This window comes from Cetorhinus maximus, chromosome 16 (assembly GCF_964194155.1).
Source record: "Cetorhinus maximus chromosome 16, sCetMax3.hap1.1, whole genome shotgun sequence".
NCBI lineage: Eukaryota > Metazoa > Chordata > Chondrichthyes > Lamniformes > Cetorhinidae > Cetorhinus > Cetorhinus maximus.
The window spans coordinates 80,137,620-80,155,755 of NC_135894.1; the positions used below are offsets into that span (position 1 = coordinate 80,137,620).

Sequence of the window (18,136 nt, forward strand, 5' to 3'; positions counted from 1 at the left end):
CCACATTAATTATGCATTCCTGGGAAACACGCTGGTTCCATGCTCGCCCACCACCATCACCTTGCTGCTTCATCATGCCAGGTGCCACATTTCAAGTACAGCTGCGTGCACACCTCTCAGTGTTTCCATCCCAGGACTGCTGCAAATAAGACATGGCCATGAAAGGCAAGAAGACTGCAATCCCCAGATTTAGTAACGCAACCTTCGAGCGCCTTTCGGACACTGTGGAGGCCCACCGTGATGTTCTCTACCCCCACTCTGGCTGCAGGAGGGGTAGCAACATTACCACTCCGACTTGGTAGGCGATGGCAGTGGTCAGTGCCAATGCTGCACAGAAGAAGTTGGCCATCCAATGCGGATAAAGGATGAATGATCTCATCCGTGCTGGTAAGGCAACCTTTTCATCACTCTGAACTCATACACTCAAGCCCATCACACATTCACTGGCATCCCAGTCACCGCCAGCTCAAGGGACATCACCACTCACTCTCTCACACACACCCTCACATCTCCATCTGGCCTCATCTGCTTTGGAGACTGGCCCCTCAGCCCTCACCATCTTGAGGCACTTGCGCAGATCAACTTGTGCCCCCACACAAACCCTGAGATACCCCCCTTCCCTCATTTTAGCCCTCACCCTGCAGCCTCTTCCCTTGCCTGACACCACTTCTCCCCCTTCCCCAAGCAAGCCCTAGCCCTGCAGCCATACAAAGCCACCCCCGCCTTATGGCTGGTCTGGTACAGAATTGCAAGTGAGCCCCTCCCTGAAAGTGATGTGGTGCTGCCTGTGAAGCCTGGTGCTGATGACTGTGAATGTTGCCCGAAGCAAGGTAGGCAAACAAACCTCAAAGTCTCGAGTGAAGTGCAACTTGCCAGGTGCACGTCACTTATGTGCAGTTGTGAAACATGTCAGTGTGCAATCATGCTGATGTGGACGGACGATCCAGCGTGGGACGATGAGTTGGCAGGCTAGCCTTATAATGATATGCAGAACGTATTACAATGAGGTTCCCAATGTCTGATGGCAGGAAATGCGGCCCACCATAGATGGGCTGAGCGAATGATTGCAAACTGGCTTTACGATGTTGTGAAACCGATTTTTGGCCTTCTCGCCATATTGTCCGCTCACGCCAGCAGGCATGGAAAATTCCACCCCAAGATGAAGAAGCACCTGTCAAATAGCTGCATGTACAGACTTTCCAGCCTGGCAAGTGCTTAACCCCATGAGTCCCTGATGTCCTCTCACCTTGTTCAACCTGGCAAATTCCAGGAAGTCTTGGAAACTCATGGGCTGGCAGTTAAAACCAGGATCTATCATTAAAGGTGCAGTTAATTGGCTTTTAGCATCTACTAATAGCAGACTCACCTGTCCTATGGGGATCTTGTATGTGCACCCTCAGGTCTCAATGTTCCAGAATCTGCTTTAACATTGTACCATTGAGTTCATATTACCTCACCTCATTTTTTCTTCTAAAAAATAATTTGATTTGAAGGTTTATGTTGTAGGGTGGCCAAGTTGTACTATTAACGATAGTTATTCTGCAGACACTTCTAGGATGCAAACTTTAAGTTTCTTTACAATATACTCAGCAGCAACTACGCGTGTGCTTTCAACTCCAACTCTATCTCTACACTGACTGTGGAGGTAGCCCACACTACTCTCCTATTGGTTAATACAGATCATGTGATCTTCCTTAACAAGTATTATTCTTAAAGGTACATTACACACTAAATAAAACCATAATTACTATAGTTTACTAATAACGATGGTGAGAGAATGGATCCAGGCATATTGGGAAAAAAAAATATTTGTGTGTAACATTGCAGGTTCTACCTTATACAATGGGAGTTTTTTCTCTGCATTTTGTGGTGAAAAGCTCTTGCAAGTTGCTTGGTAGGTAGAACTAGGATGATTTACTATTTATTCTCATGCCTTAACACTAATTAAAGTAATTTTTCTTTAAGTGATTGCTAAAGATTTACTGTAACCAAAGAGTATCCGGCTCTTGGCCTTGGGGCTAAATATAAGACTTGATTTTGCCATGATAATGTTGATGAATGGGTGAATTAATGAAATGGATGAAAAGGCATACTGTAAATAGAGTATCTCATCTGACTGCCCTACTATCATTCTCGCTATTAGCCTGTCAGTTAAATTATTGCTAAATAATGGATTGGTGATATGATACTATCCAACTATATATGAAACCAAATGTAAGCTATTGTAATTATTTTGCTATTAAATGGCCTATTTATTAGTGTTATAAAAGTTACATTACGTCAAAGCTCTACCATATTATTTAGTTAACAACATATGTTGTTTCTGCTGTACATGTGACATAAGGGGCAGTTATAACCTCAAAAAATGGGCAGGTGTGGGCTGCATGGAAGGTTACAAGTGTTAAAAATCTGAATCCTGGTCCCAAACCCCAGCCCAACTCCAATTCTCCCTACTTCTGGTTTGAAGGGAGGCAGGATGGGTGGTAGGCACCCAGCTGGCTCCCAGGAGGATTACCACTTTAAATACAAGACTGCGTACCTTACTTCCAACTCTGGATGGCCGAGTCTCCTGAGCTTTGGGAAAGCTACAGGTAGTCAAGGACACTTGGATCCAGGAAGTAAACGCCAATCCCTGCGTTCAGACACACACCCCAATAGCCTTTAATTTGCAACCATCCCAACCCACCACCATCCTCCCCAGGCTACCAATTCACACCTGAGTCCTCCAACTTCTGACAACCTTGAGGCACCTCTGACCCCCCACCCGACCCGCAAATGAGGTGGAAACCGCCCCCCCCACCCCCAACCCCAGGATTGATTCTTCCCACTGTGATGCATCCCACCCCACCAGTTGGGGTCAGACTTGGTCAGTCCTCTAGTGTTCCCGGCCCTACTGGAAACCAAGTCTGTCAATCAGGCTGATTATTTCTGGGTGGGAAACCTCGAGTGATGTCATGCAAATGCTGAGCTTAATAGTCCACAGCGTGCGGGTTAACCTTGACATCTGGGTTTCCTGTGTACTCCACACCCCAACCCACTCCTAACAGGTCATAAAGTTAAAAATCTCTTTCCCCCACCCCCCCACCCCACCCCATAACTTTCTTCAAATACTCAGTACTGTTTTTTCTTGTTCCTACAGATTACTTATCCAAAGTTTTGCGTCGCCATACGGAGCAAGCATGTGATGGTGGCCACTTAAACCTATATTGCCCTCGAGATACAACGATAAGTATACAGTCTGCATTTTATGGACGCAAGGTGCCAAGTTCCCTTTTGTGCCCTGGTTTACATCCCAAAAATGCAGTGGAGGAAAATCTAAACTGCACAGCGCCAACCACTTTACAAGTACAGCAAGAATTTATTATTTATTATATATTTGTTATTGTTCTAACAATGAAACATAAAAATAACAGTAAGAGTAACAATTGTACCCTAAAGTTATGTTAATAGTGGTCATCTTTTAAGATTACAATCTTCTTGGATGATATAGCTTCAGCATCTACTAAATCTGTTAGAATCAGTGAGTTTCAACTGACGTCAGGATTCAGAAGCCATCAAAGTTTTTATTGGATTTATAAAGCTTTATTTTTATTTAACTAAACTTTTATTTTACCCTACAAATTGTACAGTGGTTTGCACAGTTTGACCCATGGACTAATCCTTTTGAAGTACAGTTTCCAGTTTTGAGCTGTACTACTTTTTATGTCATGACATTACCAATGGCCAATCTCCTTTGTCCATGGTAGTTGTCTGAAATATGGTAACTTTTAAAAACTGAATTAATCTATTCCAACACTTTAAAGAGCCTGGGACATTTTACTAATCCAATTGGCTGACCTAACTTAATAATGCAGGAAAGGCAAATAGGCTATAGTAACCAAAAGATGTATATCTTGTATTGCTTGCTGTAAGCTTGCAGTGTTATAAAACTGTTTTTCTGCCCTTGATTGAAAACTAACCCCCAAAGCAACTGACTTGCAATATAGATTTGCTGAGATGTTACCAGGGATGTTGGATTACAGTTATAAAAATAAACTTGATTTTTTTTCTGAAACTAAGGAGGTTGATCTGGTAGAGACCTTCAAAATTATGTTGGGATATGGTATGATACACACAGACCCGAAAAGTATATGTCTCCTTACAGATTCGGGGCTCATATCTCGTAGTTGCAGATACTATACCATTTATTACTGGGTGAAAGAAATCTGGATCTGCGGATGTAAGCCAGGAAGGAGTGGACTTGGGCACTCTCAAACTCATGCACACGCACAATATCAGTGCGCCTGTCTCTCTTGTTCTCCTATGTACGCATGTGTACATACATACACAGACACAAAGGGGCAGAGTTTTGGGACCGCACAGGGTTGGGAATTGGAAAAAAATGGTTATTGAGCGCCAAAGGTGCAAACCCAGCCTCCATTTCCATCTCCATCTATCTTCACTATAGTGGGAAAGGGGTGGGTCGGGAATCACACATACTGCTGCTTTGAACGTGGGCATTTCAGACCTTCTGCAATTTTTAACAGGGAGGCCAAGCTTTGGGAAGCCTTCCTGAAAACACATCTGCAGAGTGGAGGAGTGAACCATGGATTAGAAGTGGGAAGGGTGTCCACTTCCAAATGTTATGATAGGACTTGCGAGTTCTGTTTATAAAATGGATGCTAGGTAAGTGGGGTTGAGAGTGGGGGTGAGGGGCTGAAGGTGGTAGGGGTTGAAGGAGGGGTGAGTGAGCGGGGGGGTGTAAAAATGATGAAGAGTTAGGGGTTGAGGGGTGTAGGGTGAAGGAGGGTGGCAGGTTAAGGGAGTAAGGGTGAGGGCAGGTGCTCTGCACTGATCTGATGAACTGGTCCAATGTTTTTGTGAAGGGAGACGGATCTTTTAACCTAGCCTGCCTCTGTCTCTGGTGGCAGACCCAGATCCAGGCTGTTTTGCCCACTAGGAGATGATTATCCCACCTGTTGGCACTGCCTGCATGGAAACGGGGATCGGAACATTGGGAAAATTCCTGCCTCCCAATTCCCACCTCCATGTTGAAAATCCGGCCCCAAACGTTCAGCTTTCACTCACAGCCACATTCACATTTACAAAGAGGTTTTCTTTATTGCTTTTCTTCTGGATGAAGGCATTTGTTTTTTTTATATGTAAGTGAGATCACTTGCGTCACCTTTCGTGAGGTAACTTTCATCTGTTCCCCATGTCCAAGGCAGGAGAAGAATTCAACTGTTAAGTGAAGTGGAGTAGAAATTTGCCAGCTTCATATCCTCAGATGCTGAGAAGAGGAGGAATTGGCAAGAAGAGAAAAAGTAAACTTGGATTGGTGGCTACTGGCCAAGAAACAGCAGTGGGGTGACCACATTGCATGCCATCCAGGGTTATGTAGCTTGGAAGATGTTAGGTTAGGTTGTTTATGTCGGGGATAGAGGCTGGATAATAAGGCCAAGGACAGTCAAGGCAGCTTAGACAGGGCAGGGAGTGCGTACAGGGTAGGTATGAATAGTGAATCCAATTAGGTTTGTTTTGGGCAATGGCTGGGTCAAACAGGGACACTCTATGGACTCAGACGCATAACATTCTTGGAGGAAGGGGAGATTTGGGACGAGCGAAGAGGAGAGCTGAGCAGATCAGGAACTAGCAGTATGGGAGAATTTTTTTTAAATGGAAAACTAAAATTTAAAGTAAAATTAAAGAAAAAATAAAATAATAGTTGCTGTATGTAGTTTTGCAGGGTTCTAAATAGTCCACAGCATCACAATTTGCTTGGACCAATTGCCAATATTACAGATACACTGCAGTATTGCAGATACATCTGTTCTCAACGTGAGCTTTTTTTGTATCTGAACTTCTTGAATGAAATGGGTTACAAACACCAGAGAAATTTTAACATATTTTTCAAAAACGTTGGTCTCAATCAAAGTGATGTTTAATCATCTCAACCTTTATTGCCAAAATAGAACCACTAGCATATTATGTAACTTTTACTTTAGCATGCTAAGCATTTGAGACTATTGTTTTTTTGTTTAAAATAAAACTTTTTAAAGTTCTTAATGCTTGATTATTGTGAAAGCTATTTAGATCATACTTGCAATCTAAAAGTAATTCATGGGTCTGTGCTTGCAGATAATTCCCTTTATTCCTGAACCATGTCTTCTTGCTTTCATTCTTGCCAGAAAATATTGGATGAATGCCAGGATCAGCAATCCTGCCAGCTTCCAGTCAATAGACGTGTTTTTGGACTTGACCCTTGCCCAGGCACCAGCAAATACCTCCTTGTGTCCTACAAATGCAAGCCTAGTAAGTAATACATCAGCAGTTAATGAATGCACATTTTCTAGTTCAGCCTTTCAGTTCAAATTACACACAACGATAAGCAGAAATTGTATAATTAGGGTTATGTATTTTATATGGTTTATGCAATAGTGACAACTAAAGCTTATTCATAGCTAATTTGTACTAATATGTTAATTTTGTCCCTTAAACTAACTTCCTCATTCAGATTTAAATATTAATACCTGTGAGCCAATTCAGTGACATCTATTTTCATTCATTGATTTAATTCCATTCTATCTTCTTCCAGTCGAGAACGTCAGGAAAGTCCCTGAGGCACTTCCCACTGAAAAGGAACACCAATTTGGCACGACAGTGTTGTAGCCCTTTCTTTGACTGTGTTCCCATTGTTTGGAGTAGTAATTCAAATAGGGAGTCAGCATCAGTTTTCCATTTCACCAGGATAGCCTCCATGTTCCTAAATGTGTCAAGCATATCTACCAGCTTTTGCGTGTGGACAAATGGGCCAAAATGAAATCAATTTTACTGGAAAGTTTTTGATTTTTTTCTTCCAATGATTTTTATGTTTTAAGCTGTAATTATTAATGCTGACAAATAGAACACATTTCCGTTTTGTCACACTTTGTCAGCATAAAGTACTCTGGGGTTAGATATTGCATAACTCCCTACCCTGCCCAACAATTTACCCTAGCTTCAGCCTCAGTAGAACTCCCGTTACTGTACTGATGAGATATTTTCTAGTTTGCACACTAGCCATCTTGTGGCCTCTCTAAATAAGATTACCAAATTATCAGTATTTTGCTTTTAGTTCATGGCCATTAAGAAGTAGTTGAATCTACTTCAAACTCACAGAACACTTAGGACCACGAAAATAGACTTTCCTCCAGTCAGCGTGGGTTAGGTTTGAGTCCAAGAATTAAACATACTGTGTACTAATCCCACTGTGTCATCCAGATCCTTTGATTTACATTTTTCAGTGACTAGCAGCCCTATGAACCTGCCTCATTAGCCTGTTTTTTTTGGAAACAATTGAATGGTAGGCAGGATTATAACTATAGGAGAGTGGTTATGCACGCCACACACTAAACTGTAGCAGACACCCAAGGCTTATTGCAGCAATTCACTGATTTGCACAATTTGCAAATAAGCCTGACTGACCTCGCAAAGCTGGCCAGGGGCAAGGGTAGGGTATTGGAGTGGAAAGAACTTCCATCTTGATCATGATGCAGCAGGATTTTACCAGAGTGGAATATCCTGGTGTGTGTATATATATATATATATATATATATATATATAGTGTGTTACAGATGTTGAATCCAGTGCATCTATGTTGGCTTGTTTGTTTAGAAGCTGGACCTATAGTCTAAGATGTCAGTAATCTAGTCATTCTTTTAATACCTGATTATGTGCATGAGGGGCCGTTTCATATGGTTAATTTTCCAAATGCCATACTACAAAATGTTTCTTACTACTTTCTGTTATATCACACCTATGTGCGACAAAGCCTGGTACTCTACATAGCTACACAACTTCATTGTCCCCTTCAAAAGTTTTAGCCACATACCAGGTGTCTTAAACGGCAAAGACATTTTAGCCCCTGCTTAATGTAGGATGCCATCTTGGTAAAGATGTTGAACTCAGTGCTAAGAACAGATACCCATGTATTGTTAGGGAAAAATTGGCAATTGAATTGCTTGCTTGTGCTCATTAAAGAGGCTGCATGCCATTTTGGTGGATAACCTTCATTTAATTACCTCTCCTGACAGCGACTAGCTGAACAGGAGTCACCAAATAATTGCTGAAAATTTTAAACATGACTTAAAGGTATATCATCTCTTACTGTTCACATGCTGCTAGAGACTTTTGAAATACATCAAGAGACTTTCTTTGACACAATACTGTATGAACATTTATTCTATAAATTATCTGAGGACTTCACTTAAAAAGAGTGATTTCTATGCTACTTCACCTTATCGGAGTCACCAGGAGAAAGGAAGTGCTTGGTCACCAGCACCTTGCTAGGGTACCCCATTGGTCTACAGGAGGACTGGGAGGAGGAGGTGAGGCCAGGCAGAGCAGCACAAGCTGTTGCAAGAGAGACAGGTGGGCGAGGTATACTGTTTTCCTCCTATAGGTGCAAGACATCCCTACTCCTTTGGACCTCCTACACCAGGACTTTCAATGCCTTGTCCAAGGACCTCAGTCACCGGTCATTTGGTTCCTTAGCCAGTCTGAAACCTGGCCATGTGTCAGCCAACCTACTCCATAGTTTCATTGGAAGTAGGTGTATGGAGTCCAAATATACTGCCCACAAAAATTGTGTCTAACAAGTACTTGAAAGGTAAACCTGCAGGTGTCTGATCATTTCCAGGCAAGTTTAAATTATGGTAATCAGCAGTTAGGACCAAAATTGCATGCTAAAAAGCATGTTTTATTCATACAGTACCCATTTAGTGTCTGTTTTCATCCTTTCACCAAAGTAACCCTCTAGTTTCTATATCCCTTGACATTTGCCATTGGCAGAAGTTGTGAGGATGCATTCAAAACCCTATTTACTTAATAATGCATGGAGAAGATGAATGAGTCAAGACATAGGCCAGGATTTTTAGGACGGTGGGGTCTCCCTTCCCGGCATCTGAAGAGTCGGCGGGGAACACATCCCCTGGCCCGCAGTGATTTCATGCTCCAACCCATTGTTAATTGGTTCGAGGTAGGACTTGCGGCCCTCACTCGAGAGGAAGTCCTACTTTCCAGAGATGCTAGCTAATCTGATTGGCCGGCAGCATTCGAGCCCCTGCAGTGGCAGAATCTGCAGTGGACAGGGCTGGAAGTGCGTACAGTCCTCAGAGCCTAAGTCCCAGGATTCCAAGAAGAGGTAATTCTTGGGGGTCTCAGGGTGGGGAGGATAAGGGAGGCCTAGGGAGGGGCTTGGACAGTGGGGGATTGGGGTGTTGGCGGAGTGGCCGGGGGATGCGGGAGCTCCTGTAGTTATTGGACCTTGGCGTGGGGGCCCAATGTTAAAAGAGGATTGCTGATGGAGGCGCCCGGCAACCCCCCCCCCCCCGCCCCAAAACCAAATCCCCCTCCCTTTCCGCCTGAGGCCTGCACCCAATTATTTTTGGGCTCCCCCCATACCCTGGAACTCCTCCCACCAGCCTAAAAATTGGGCAGGAAACAATCCTTATGTCGCCAATAATTGGCCTCAACTGGTGCAAGGGCAGGCCGACCAGTTGAGGCCTCACCCTTCCCAGCATAAAATAGCAAAGAGGTTGGGGCGGGTGTGGGGTGGGTGGGGATGGGGAAGCCCATCTGAGGAATTTTCCGCCCACTCCCCACCTACAAACGTTGGCAGGATGACGTAAAACTCTATCCATATTGTTGTTGCTATCAAGTGGCCCTCTCTCATAATTGACCATAAATGTTATAAGTAACAAATAAGTTTTGTCTAAAGCCAAATCTATGTGGCTAGCCCATAAGTCCTAAGTATATATTTCACTTGCATTCATAGAACTGCCAAAAAAAAACCTTTACAGTGCTAGGAAAAATTACTCAACCTACAATTTAGAGGAAGCCTTGCTCAAATGTATTTTGTTCTAGCAGTTTTCAGCCCTAAAGAAGAAGATAATCAAACTTTTAGTGGTATATATAAAGTAATAAGCAATATGGAAAAAGGTAACTCCAGAAATTACTTCAAACTAATTGTAACAATAGGACATAGGACATAGGAATATAGGGAATAGGAGTAGGCTATTTGACCAGTCAAGCCTGCTCCACCATTCAAACAGATCACGGCTGACCATCTACTTCTTAGGCCATTTTTCCCACAATCCACATATCCCTTGATGTCATTATTACCCAGAAATCTATTGATTTCTGTCTTGAACATGTTCAGTGACTGAGCACCCAATTCCAAAGATTCACCACCCTCTGAGTGAAGAAATTCCTCTTCATCTCAGTCTGAAATGGCCTACCCCTTGTTCTGAGACTGTGTTCCCTGGTTCTAGACTCACCAGCCAGGGGAAATATCCTATCCACATCTAGCCTGTAAGAATTTTGCAAGTTTCAATGAGATCACCTCTCATTCTCTGAAGCTCTAGCAGACGAGAGAACAGAGATCACAACTTGTAAAAGAAAATTTAAGGCTGATTTCAGAATGTCCTTCACACACAGATTGATGATCAAATACCTAGACTTTTATGTATGACAGTGGAAGCAAAACGTGTGAAAGCACTTAAGAAGAAATTGGATGACATGATGTTGAGGCAGGGGTACTTCAGGGTGTATCTAATTTGAGCAGTTGATAGGATGAATGACCTTTTGCATCCATTTTCATCTTGTGTATTCTGTATTTCATATGGCAACAAATATTATCACATGGTGAAAGAAACTGCACAGAGCAGTTAATGACTATTGCCAAGTTAGTGAAAAGATCCACTTTGAATTTTGTTACCGTGTGGATGAAAAGAACAGCTGCAGATTTTAGATATAACTTATGTATAAAATAGAACCAAGAGTTTTATGTTAGGAACACAAATTGCATTTGTTGCAATCAGTCAGACATACAGTAATTTAATTAGTGATTTGACATTGTGTCCTTTCTCACAGATGAGTACAAAAGCAAAGTAGCCTGCGAGGGCAAGGAACTTAAACTTCGCTGTAAAAACTCTACATTGATTAACATTTATTCTGCAACATATGGTAGAATGATGAATGGAAATAAGGCTTGCCCTTCAAACCTTAAACTCCCTGATATAGGTAAGTCATACAGAGTTACCATCTATATTTAACACATAACCAAACATTCATTCAACAAAATCTGACAGGTTTGTTCTTAATGGCCGCACACTGTGGAAAATTGGTGAACATTAAGGGTAGCGTTTTGAGAGTGTAAGTAAAACCTTGAAATACTCTTTTCTCTGAAAGTGATGCATTATGTAAACATTAGCTGTGAATTTCAATTAAAACGTAGGGTTTTAGAAGGGTAGACGTCCTTAGTTGAAAAACTAATAAAAGATCTAGGTTAATTTCATTATAAATAGAAATGATGGTGTAATGGTTATCTTACTTAACCAATAATTCACAGGAATAAGTTCAAATTCTAGCATGGGCAGCTTGGGAAATTGGATTTAGCTCAAAGAAATTCTAAAAAATTGTCACACTAGCACCCCTTGGGCAATGAATGCTGGCCTTGCCAGTGATACCCACACCCTGACAATGAAACCAATGTAGGAATAATCAATCATGCGATGTGGATTTATTATGCAGATGATATCACACAACCCTACTGTTACCAAACTGGCAATGGCATCTCTCAACCAAGCTCTTAAAGTCCCTGCTGCTATCATCATTTAAAGGCATTGAAGCTATCAAGTCGGCATCCAAAATGAAGCATTTCCACCTATTGAGGCTGCTGGCAGGATCACTGTAATTTGTACTGCCAGCCTCATTAGAATGGAAACAGTAAGCTGTGGGTGCATGACGTGGCCCCAGAGGTATTTCATTATCAATGGTCCTTGGGGACATCTGAAAAGGGAAGCAGTTGGGATCACCATACCTGTTTCTCCCAGCTCGACAATAAGGTAAGTAAAAGAATTTACCTTTTGGGTGGCAGCGTCCAGCAGCCCCTTTAAAGCCACTTGTTTGCTTGCTGTGAGGCTAAAAAAAAAAATGAAACAATTGGTGCAATGTCAGCTTCAACCATGCACCTAGAACGCCTACTGAGCAGCTCGATGCAACATGGCGGGTGGGATGCATCCGACACAATGAATGCCCGTACACCGCTGGTTATATTACGTATTCAATTTTATGCCTGTAAGACAGACATAGACAATTCAATTTCTAGGCACAGATTTACGTTGCAGTCGCACAGAGAGTGATACAGAAATTGTAGTGTAACTTGCATTGCATTCTACAGATCCTGCTCTTGGTTTCTAAGTTCCAAGTAAAACGGTTCCTCAAGACTGGTCAAGCCCTTGATAGGATATTTGGTTTCATTGGTGCTTCAATACTAATAGTTTAGACTAGACTATTGAATCCAGGATCAGTAATTGGATAAGCAAAGTTTGTTTGGCAGTGTTAAATTGGGTTTTGTTTCAAAGTCACTTTAACTTCTGGAAATTGAATTTTTCTGTGTGCACTACTAGCAGTTTAAAGGAGTTTTCATGAGATTTGAGCATTGCAATTTTAAAACTGTTTAGTTTTTTTATGATTTGTTCTTGTCAAGGCAGTTAGTGTATGTGTATAAAGTTTTCTATTATGCCCTGAATGTACAATAGACTCACTTATTGTCTCTGGATTACATGACGAGTACGCAGGGACAGAGGGACCTGGGGGTTCATGTGCTTTGATCCCTCAAGGTGACAGGATATATCAAAAGAGTAGTTAACAAAGCAAATTGGATCTTGAGCTTCATAAATAGTGATATTAAGTACAAAAACAGGGAAGTTGAATCTTTATAAAGCTCTGGTTTGGCTTCGGTTCAAGTATTGTGTCCAGTTCTGGTCACCAGACTTCAGGAGGGATGTGAAGGTCCTTGAGGGGATGCAGAGGAGATTTACCAGAATGGTTCCAGTGAAGGAGGTTGAGGGGAGATTGATGGAGGTGCACAGGATTCTGACAAGTTTAGATGAAGGTAGACAAAGAAAATCTGTGCCCATCAACGGATCGTACAAGGACTAGGGGACAAAGATTTAAGGTTTTGGGGAAAAGGTACAGGAGATGTGAGGAAGAATGTTTTTACAGTGATTGGTAATGACTCAAAACTTGATGCCTATGATGGGGGTGGAAATGTACATGATAAATGATTTTGAAAGGAAATTGGATAGACACTTGAGGGAAATAAACCTGCGAGGATATGGAGATAGAGCAGGGGAATGGGACTGACTGGATTGTTCTAGAGAGCTGGCATGGACTCAATGGGTCAAACAGCCGCCTCTATGCCATAATGAATCTATGATCCTACCTTTTTAAAAATCTGTTCCGTGCATTTCATCATCCAGTGCAGATTTCTGAAGAGAAACCCATTGCTCAAGCTGCCTGACTGTCTTAGAGGAAGCTGCAACATTGAGAGTAAATGGCCTAAAAGAAATTACAAATGGGAAAAAAATATAAATTTCAAAAAAACAATGTGATGGGAAACACAATTTAAGAGTGCTTTGACTTAATGAAGGGTTTGCAGGTGAACTAAGTACCATAGGATGGATGAGAAGTTGGCTGAGTAACAGGATACAGAGAATAGTGGCGAACGGGTGTTTCTCAGACTGGAGGAAGATACATAGTGGAGCTCTCCAAGTGTTGGTTTAAAGACCACTGCTTTTCTTGATCTATATTAATGACCTAGAATTGGATGTGCAGGGACAATTTCGAAATTTGCAGATGGTACAAAATTTAGAAGTATTGTGAACTGCAAAGAGGATAACAATGGACTTCAAGAGGACATAGGCTGGTGGAGTGGGTGGACAAGTGGAAGATGAAATTTAATGCAGAGAAGTGTGAAGTGATGCATTTAGGTAGAAAGATTTGGAAGAGGCAATATAAAATTAAGGGTACACTTCCAAGGAGCAGGGGGATTTCGGGGTATATGTGCACAAATCATTGAAAGTGGAAGGGCAGGTTGAAAAAGTGATTAATAAGGCACATGGAATCCTGGGATTTATAGAGGCATAGAGTACAAAAGCAAGGATTGGTTCACCCTCAGCTGAAGTTATTGTGTACAAAAACAGGGAAGCTATGCCGAATCATTATAAAGCTCTGGTTTGGCTACGGTACGAGTATTGTGTCCAGTTCTGGTCACCAGACTTCGGGAGGGATGTGAAGGTCCTTGAGGGGATGCAGAGGAGATTTACCAGAATGGTTCCAGTGAGGGAGGTTGAGGGGAGATTGATAGAAGTGTACAGGATTCTGACAGATTTAGATAAAAGTAGACAAAGAAAATCTGTGCCCATCAACAGGACTAGGGTAACAGATTTAAGGTTTTAGGTAAAAGATGCAGGAGATGGACAATGTTTGTCCAATTCTGGGCACCACATTTTAGGAAGGATGAGAGGATGCAGAAAAGATTTGCAAGAATGGTTCCTGGAATGAGTGAGTTCAGTTACATGGATAGCTTGGAGAAACTGCACTGTTCTCCTTAGAGAAGAGAAGGTTAATAGGAGATTTGATAGAGGTGCTCAAAATCATGAGGGATCTGGACAGGGCAGACAGGGAGAAACTGTTCTTGTTGGTAGAAAGGTTGAAAACCAGAGGATATTGATTTAAGGTGATAGCAAAAAAATCAAAGGCAGCATGAGGAAAACCTTTTTCATGCAGTGAGTGGCTAGGAACTGGAATGCACTGCCTGAAAGTGTGGCAGAGGCAGATTCAATCGTGGCTTTTAAAAAAGAATTGGATAATTATCTAAAGAGAAAAAAATTGCAATATACAGGGAAAGAAGGGGGAGTGGGACCACCTGACCTGTTCTTGTAGAGAGCCAGCGTGCACAATATGTCAAATGACCTCCTTCTATGCCATAACCATTCTATGATTCTATGTTTGGTACCGTCCATGATCTCAGTATGTTACAAAATGCTTCACAACTAATTAAGTTCACTGGGAAGTGTTGTGGCCATTGTAAAGTAAGTAAACATAGAGCAAACCTTGGTGATTGGAAAAGTTCATGCTTCCCAGATGCTTTTTTCGCAGGCATTGTCAGCTTTGTGATGGAGTTTATTTTAACAGAGCTGAGATCAGTGGTGGAATAGCTGTCACTGCATCATACACACCGATCATTATATGTCTAAATGAACATCAAAGGTACACTTGTATTGCTGCAACAAGCATAAGATCAGTAGTTATAGCATTAGCCACAGCCAAGCAGTACCTCATTTACAGGGCTAGATTTTGCAGTCAGGAATAAAACAACACAGCTCGACGCTAGTCTCGAGGGAAAACTGCCCACAACACAGACTTGCACTTTCACACTGACAGTTGAAATCTGGCTGCACATTAAGGGCATCTCCAAGTGTCCAAGGGCAGCAATGTTAGCAAGCAACGAAAGCAGACAATCACGTTGGTGTATTCTCACAGACAGCAAACCAGGAGGCTAAAATCACTGATTATCATCATTTTTAATGTATATTTTCAGATAGCAAAATAAATAACTATGATTAAATTAAAGTAGAAGCTAAAATGAAGATAAGCAAACTTGAAAAAAATTAAAAACATAGAATTGTTTTTATCAGAATGCAAAATTTGACATTCCACAAATCTAAAATTAGCTTTTCAGGGCCTGTCAGGGTGTTCAGCAGTAAGTGCGAAGTTAGTGTTCTGTTAAAAACCAGGTTACATCTCATTCAGCAAGGTATAACGTTTTCAAGGATTTCCACCAGGAGGCTAATACTGTAAAAGTGGAGGTTTTTGTCGATTCACTGTTTAGGGATTGCTGCTGTTGGGGGACATCTGAAGTATAGAATCAGTCATCGTAACTTCTGGGTTTCCATGTTATTCCGTGCCCGTGCTGACTATAGAAGTTGCTGTCAGTTTCAGTGGAGTAATGACGCCGAATGCTGACAGTTTCACCGTCATTACCATGACTAAATCTGACATAGAGTGGGGAATTGTATGGCCTCTCTCATGTTTTGAGACAGGGAGGGTATTTAATCATGTGGCAGGGTGGCGTGCGAGCATTCCGTCACCTTCCTGCCTCTGCCAAAATTATGACCAGGGAGAAAAGGCTTGTGGTCAGACTTCCTGCCTAGCTGCCAATTGAGGCTCTTAGGTGGCCAATTAATGATCACTTGATGGCGTCATCCTACTACCGCTGGTATTAAACCAGCTGCGGGTGGGCCTGTCGCCATGCAGATTGCACGGTTATTAAAACTGTGTAGACTGCTTATGGTCTCCTGGGGTAAGGGGGCGTGGCAGGATGCACAGGGCTCCCTCATTCAGACACTCAGTGCTGATTGAAGGATCTGGCATCCAGAAGTGGTGGGGGTGGGGAGGAGCAGCTGAGAGGAGCCTTCCCCCATTCTTGCGGTTGACACCCCTCCCCACTGCATCTTGTGACCCCCACCCTGCGGAACCCCTCCTGTCATGACTTATCTCTGGCCTGGGTCACTCCCTCTGACAGCAGCCACAGCCTCTCTGGTGACGCTGGTGAGCAAAAGAGCTGTTTGTCTTTTTTTTCCACTTATTCTTTCAAGTGTGTGGGCATCACCAGCTGGGCCAGCTTTTATTGCCCATCCCTAATTGCCCTTGAGGTCAATTGAGAAGGTGGTGTTGAATCACCTTTTTGAACCACTGCAGTCCATGTGGTGTAGGTACACCCACAGTGTTGTTAGGAAGGGAGTTCCAGGATTTTGGCCCAACGACAGTGAAGGAACAGCGATATGGGGAGGAATTTTCCCCTCGGTAAACGGAGACGGGACCCGCTCGCCGACGGGTAAAATGACACAGTGACTGCGCGTGCCCGCCGAACTGTCAAAGGCCTATTGAGGCCATTTAAAACCTAATTAATTCAATTCAATGAGTTGCCCATCCAACCTTAAGGTTGGCGGGCAGGCGAAGAGCCCAGGCGGCCTTCGCATTTTTCATAAAACCTCATCCACAGGCGGGAGGAGGTTTCATGAAGTGTTTTAAAATCTAATAAAAAATTTATACTTTTATTCTTTGACATGTCCCAGCTCATGTGATAGTGTCAGATGAGGGGACATGTTTTAAAAGTGTCAAAAACCTTTATTTAAAACTTTAGCACAGAAACAAATCTCCCTGAGGCACCTCTGTGCCTTGGGGAGATGTCTGCGCTCTTTTGCACGCACAAGCGAAAGAGCACAGGGAACGTCTCAGGGAATCCCCCACCTCCCCCACCCTGCCCGCACAGGGAGCGCTCTGTGCTTCCGGGCAAGCATCACGCTGGGCAGGCCTTAATTGGCCCGCCCACATAAAATGGCAGCGTGTGCCTGATTGAGGGCGCCGATCGGGTTCGCGCCCATCCCTGCACAACCCCCCCCCCCCCACCCCCGACGGGGGGAAATTTCTGGCTATAGTTCCAATTCAGGATGGTGTGTGGCTTGAAGGGAAACTGTCAATGGTGGCATTCCCATGCATCTGCTTCCTTGTCCTTTGAGGTAGTAGAGGTTGCATGTTTGGAAGGTGCTGTTGAAGGAGCATTGGTGAGTTATTGCAGTGCATCTTATAGACAGTACACACTGCTGCCACTGTGCATTGGTGGTGGAGGGAGTGAATCTTTTAAGGTGGGATTGGCTGACAGCTCTTGGGGGTGGGATTTCCGCTCTTGGGGTCCTTGATCCCGGGGAAGGCCACTTAAGGTGCGAATCTCTCACTGGCTCTCCAGACCCCAACTCCTCCATAAGATCAACCCTATACTAACTGATTCCAACTGGAATTCTGTCACTCAGGAGAGAGTATTGCGCACACATGCTTAGACAGGGCTCCACTTTGGGCCAATAAAATTAAAAGTTTTGAACCAGGAGGGCGCACACATTGAAATCAACTCACAGTAAGGTTAAAGAGTGCTCCAGAGTCCCAGTGGTCCTTCAGATCAATTTTAAACCAGATTTGACACTGCAATGGTGTTATTTATTTTGCAGTGTTAAACCCAAACAAAGTGAAACTTACTCCCATGAAGTTTGAACACTTTTCTCCTGAGTCAGGATGAGACCTAACTGTAGAGTTTCTTGTACCACAATTTCAGCATAGCAGCCGCATTGCTTTACAGTAACTCTAAAGCTGAAGTATAAACCTACCTATAAAAACTTTCGTAACTTTTGAGTGATGACAACACTGCTTTTAAAAAATATCACCGAACTTAATCTTGAAAGTGTTGAACGTATTAATGGTGATGCCAGTAAGACTT

General features: G+C 42.8%; 1 protein-coding gene across 6 annotated transcripts in view; it reads left to right on the forward strand.

Annotated features, from left to right (window-relative positions):
- eva1c (eva-1 homolog C (C. elegans)) overlaps positions 1-18,136 on the forward strand; it is a 140,775-nt gene that overhangs the window by 50,446 nt on the left and 72,193 nt on the right. For 5 of the 6 annotated variants that reach the window (XM_078560167.1, XM_078560168.1, XM_078560170.1 and 2 more), the window contains 3 exons: positions 3,140-3,345; positions 6,168-6,291; positions 10,891-11,040. In XM_078560167.1, coding sequence (XP_078416293.1) covers positions 3,140-3,345; positions 6,168-6,291; positions 10,891-11,040 — 480 coding nt within the window. Of the gene's footprint in view, positions 1-3,139; positions 3,346-6,167; positions 6,292-8,264; positions 8,389-10,890; positions 11,041-18,136 lie in introns of those variants that run through there. The other variant, XM_078560169.1, reaches the window with a different exon arrangement.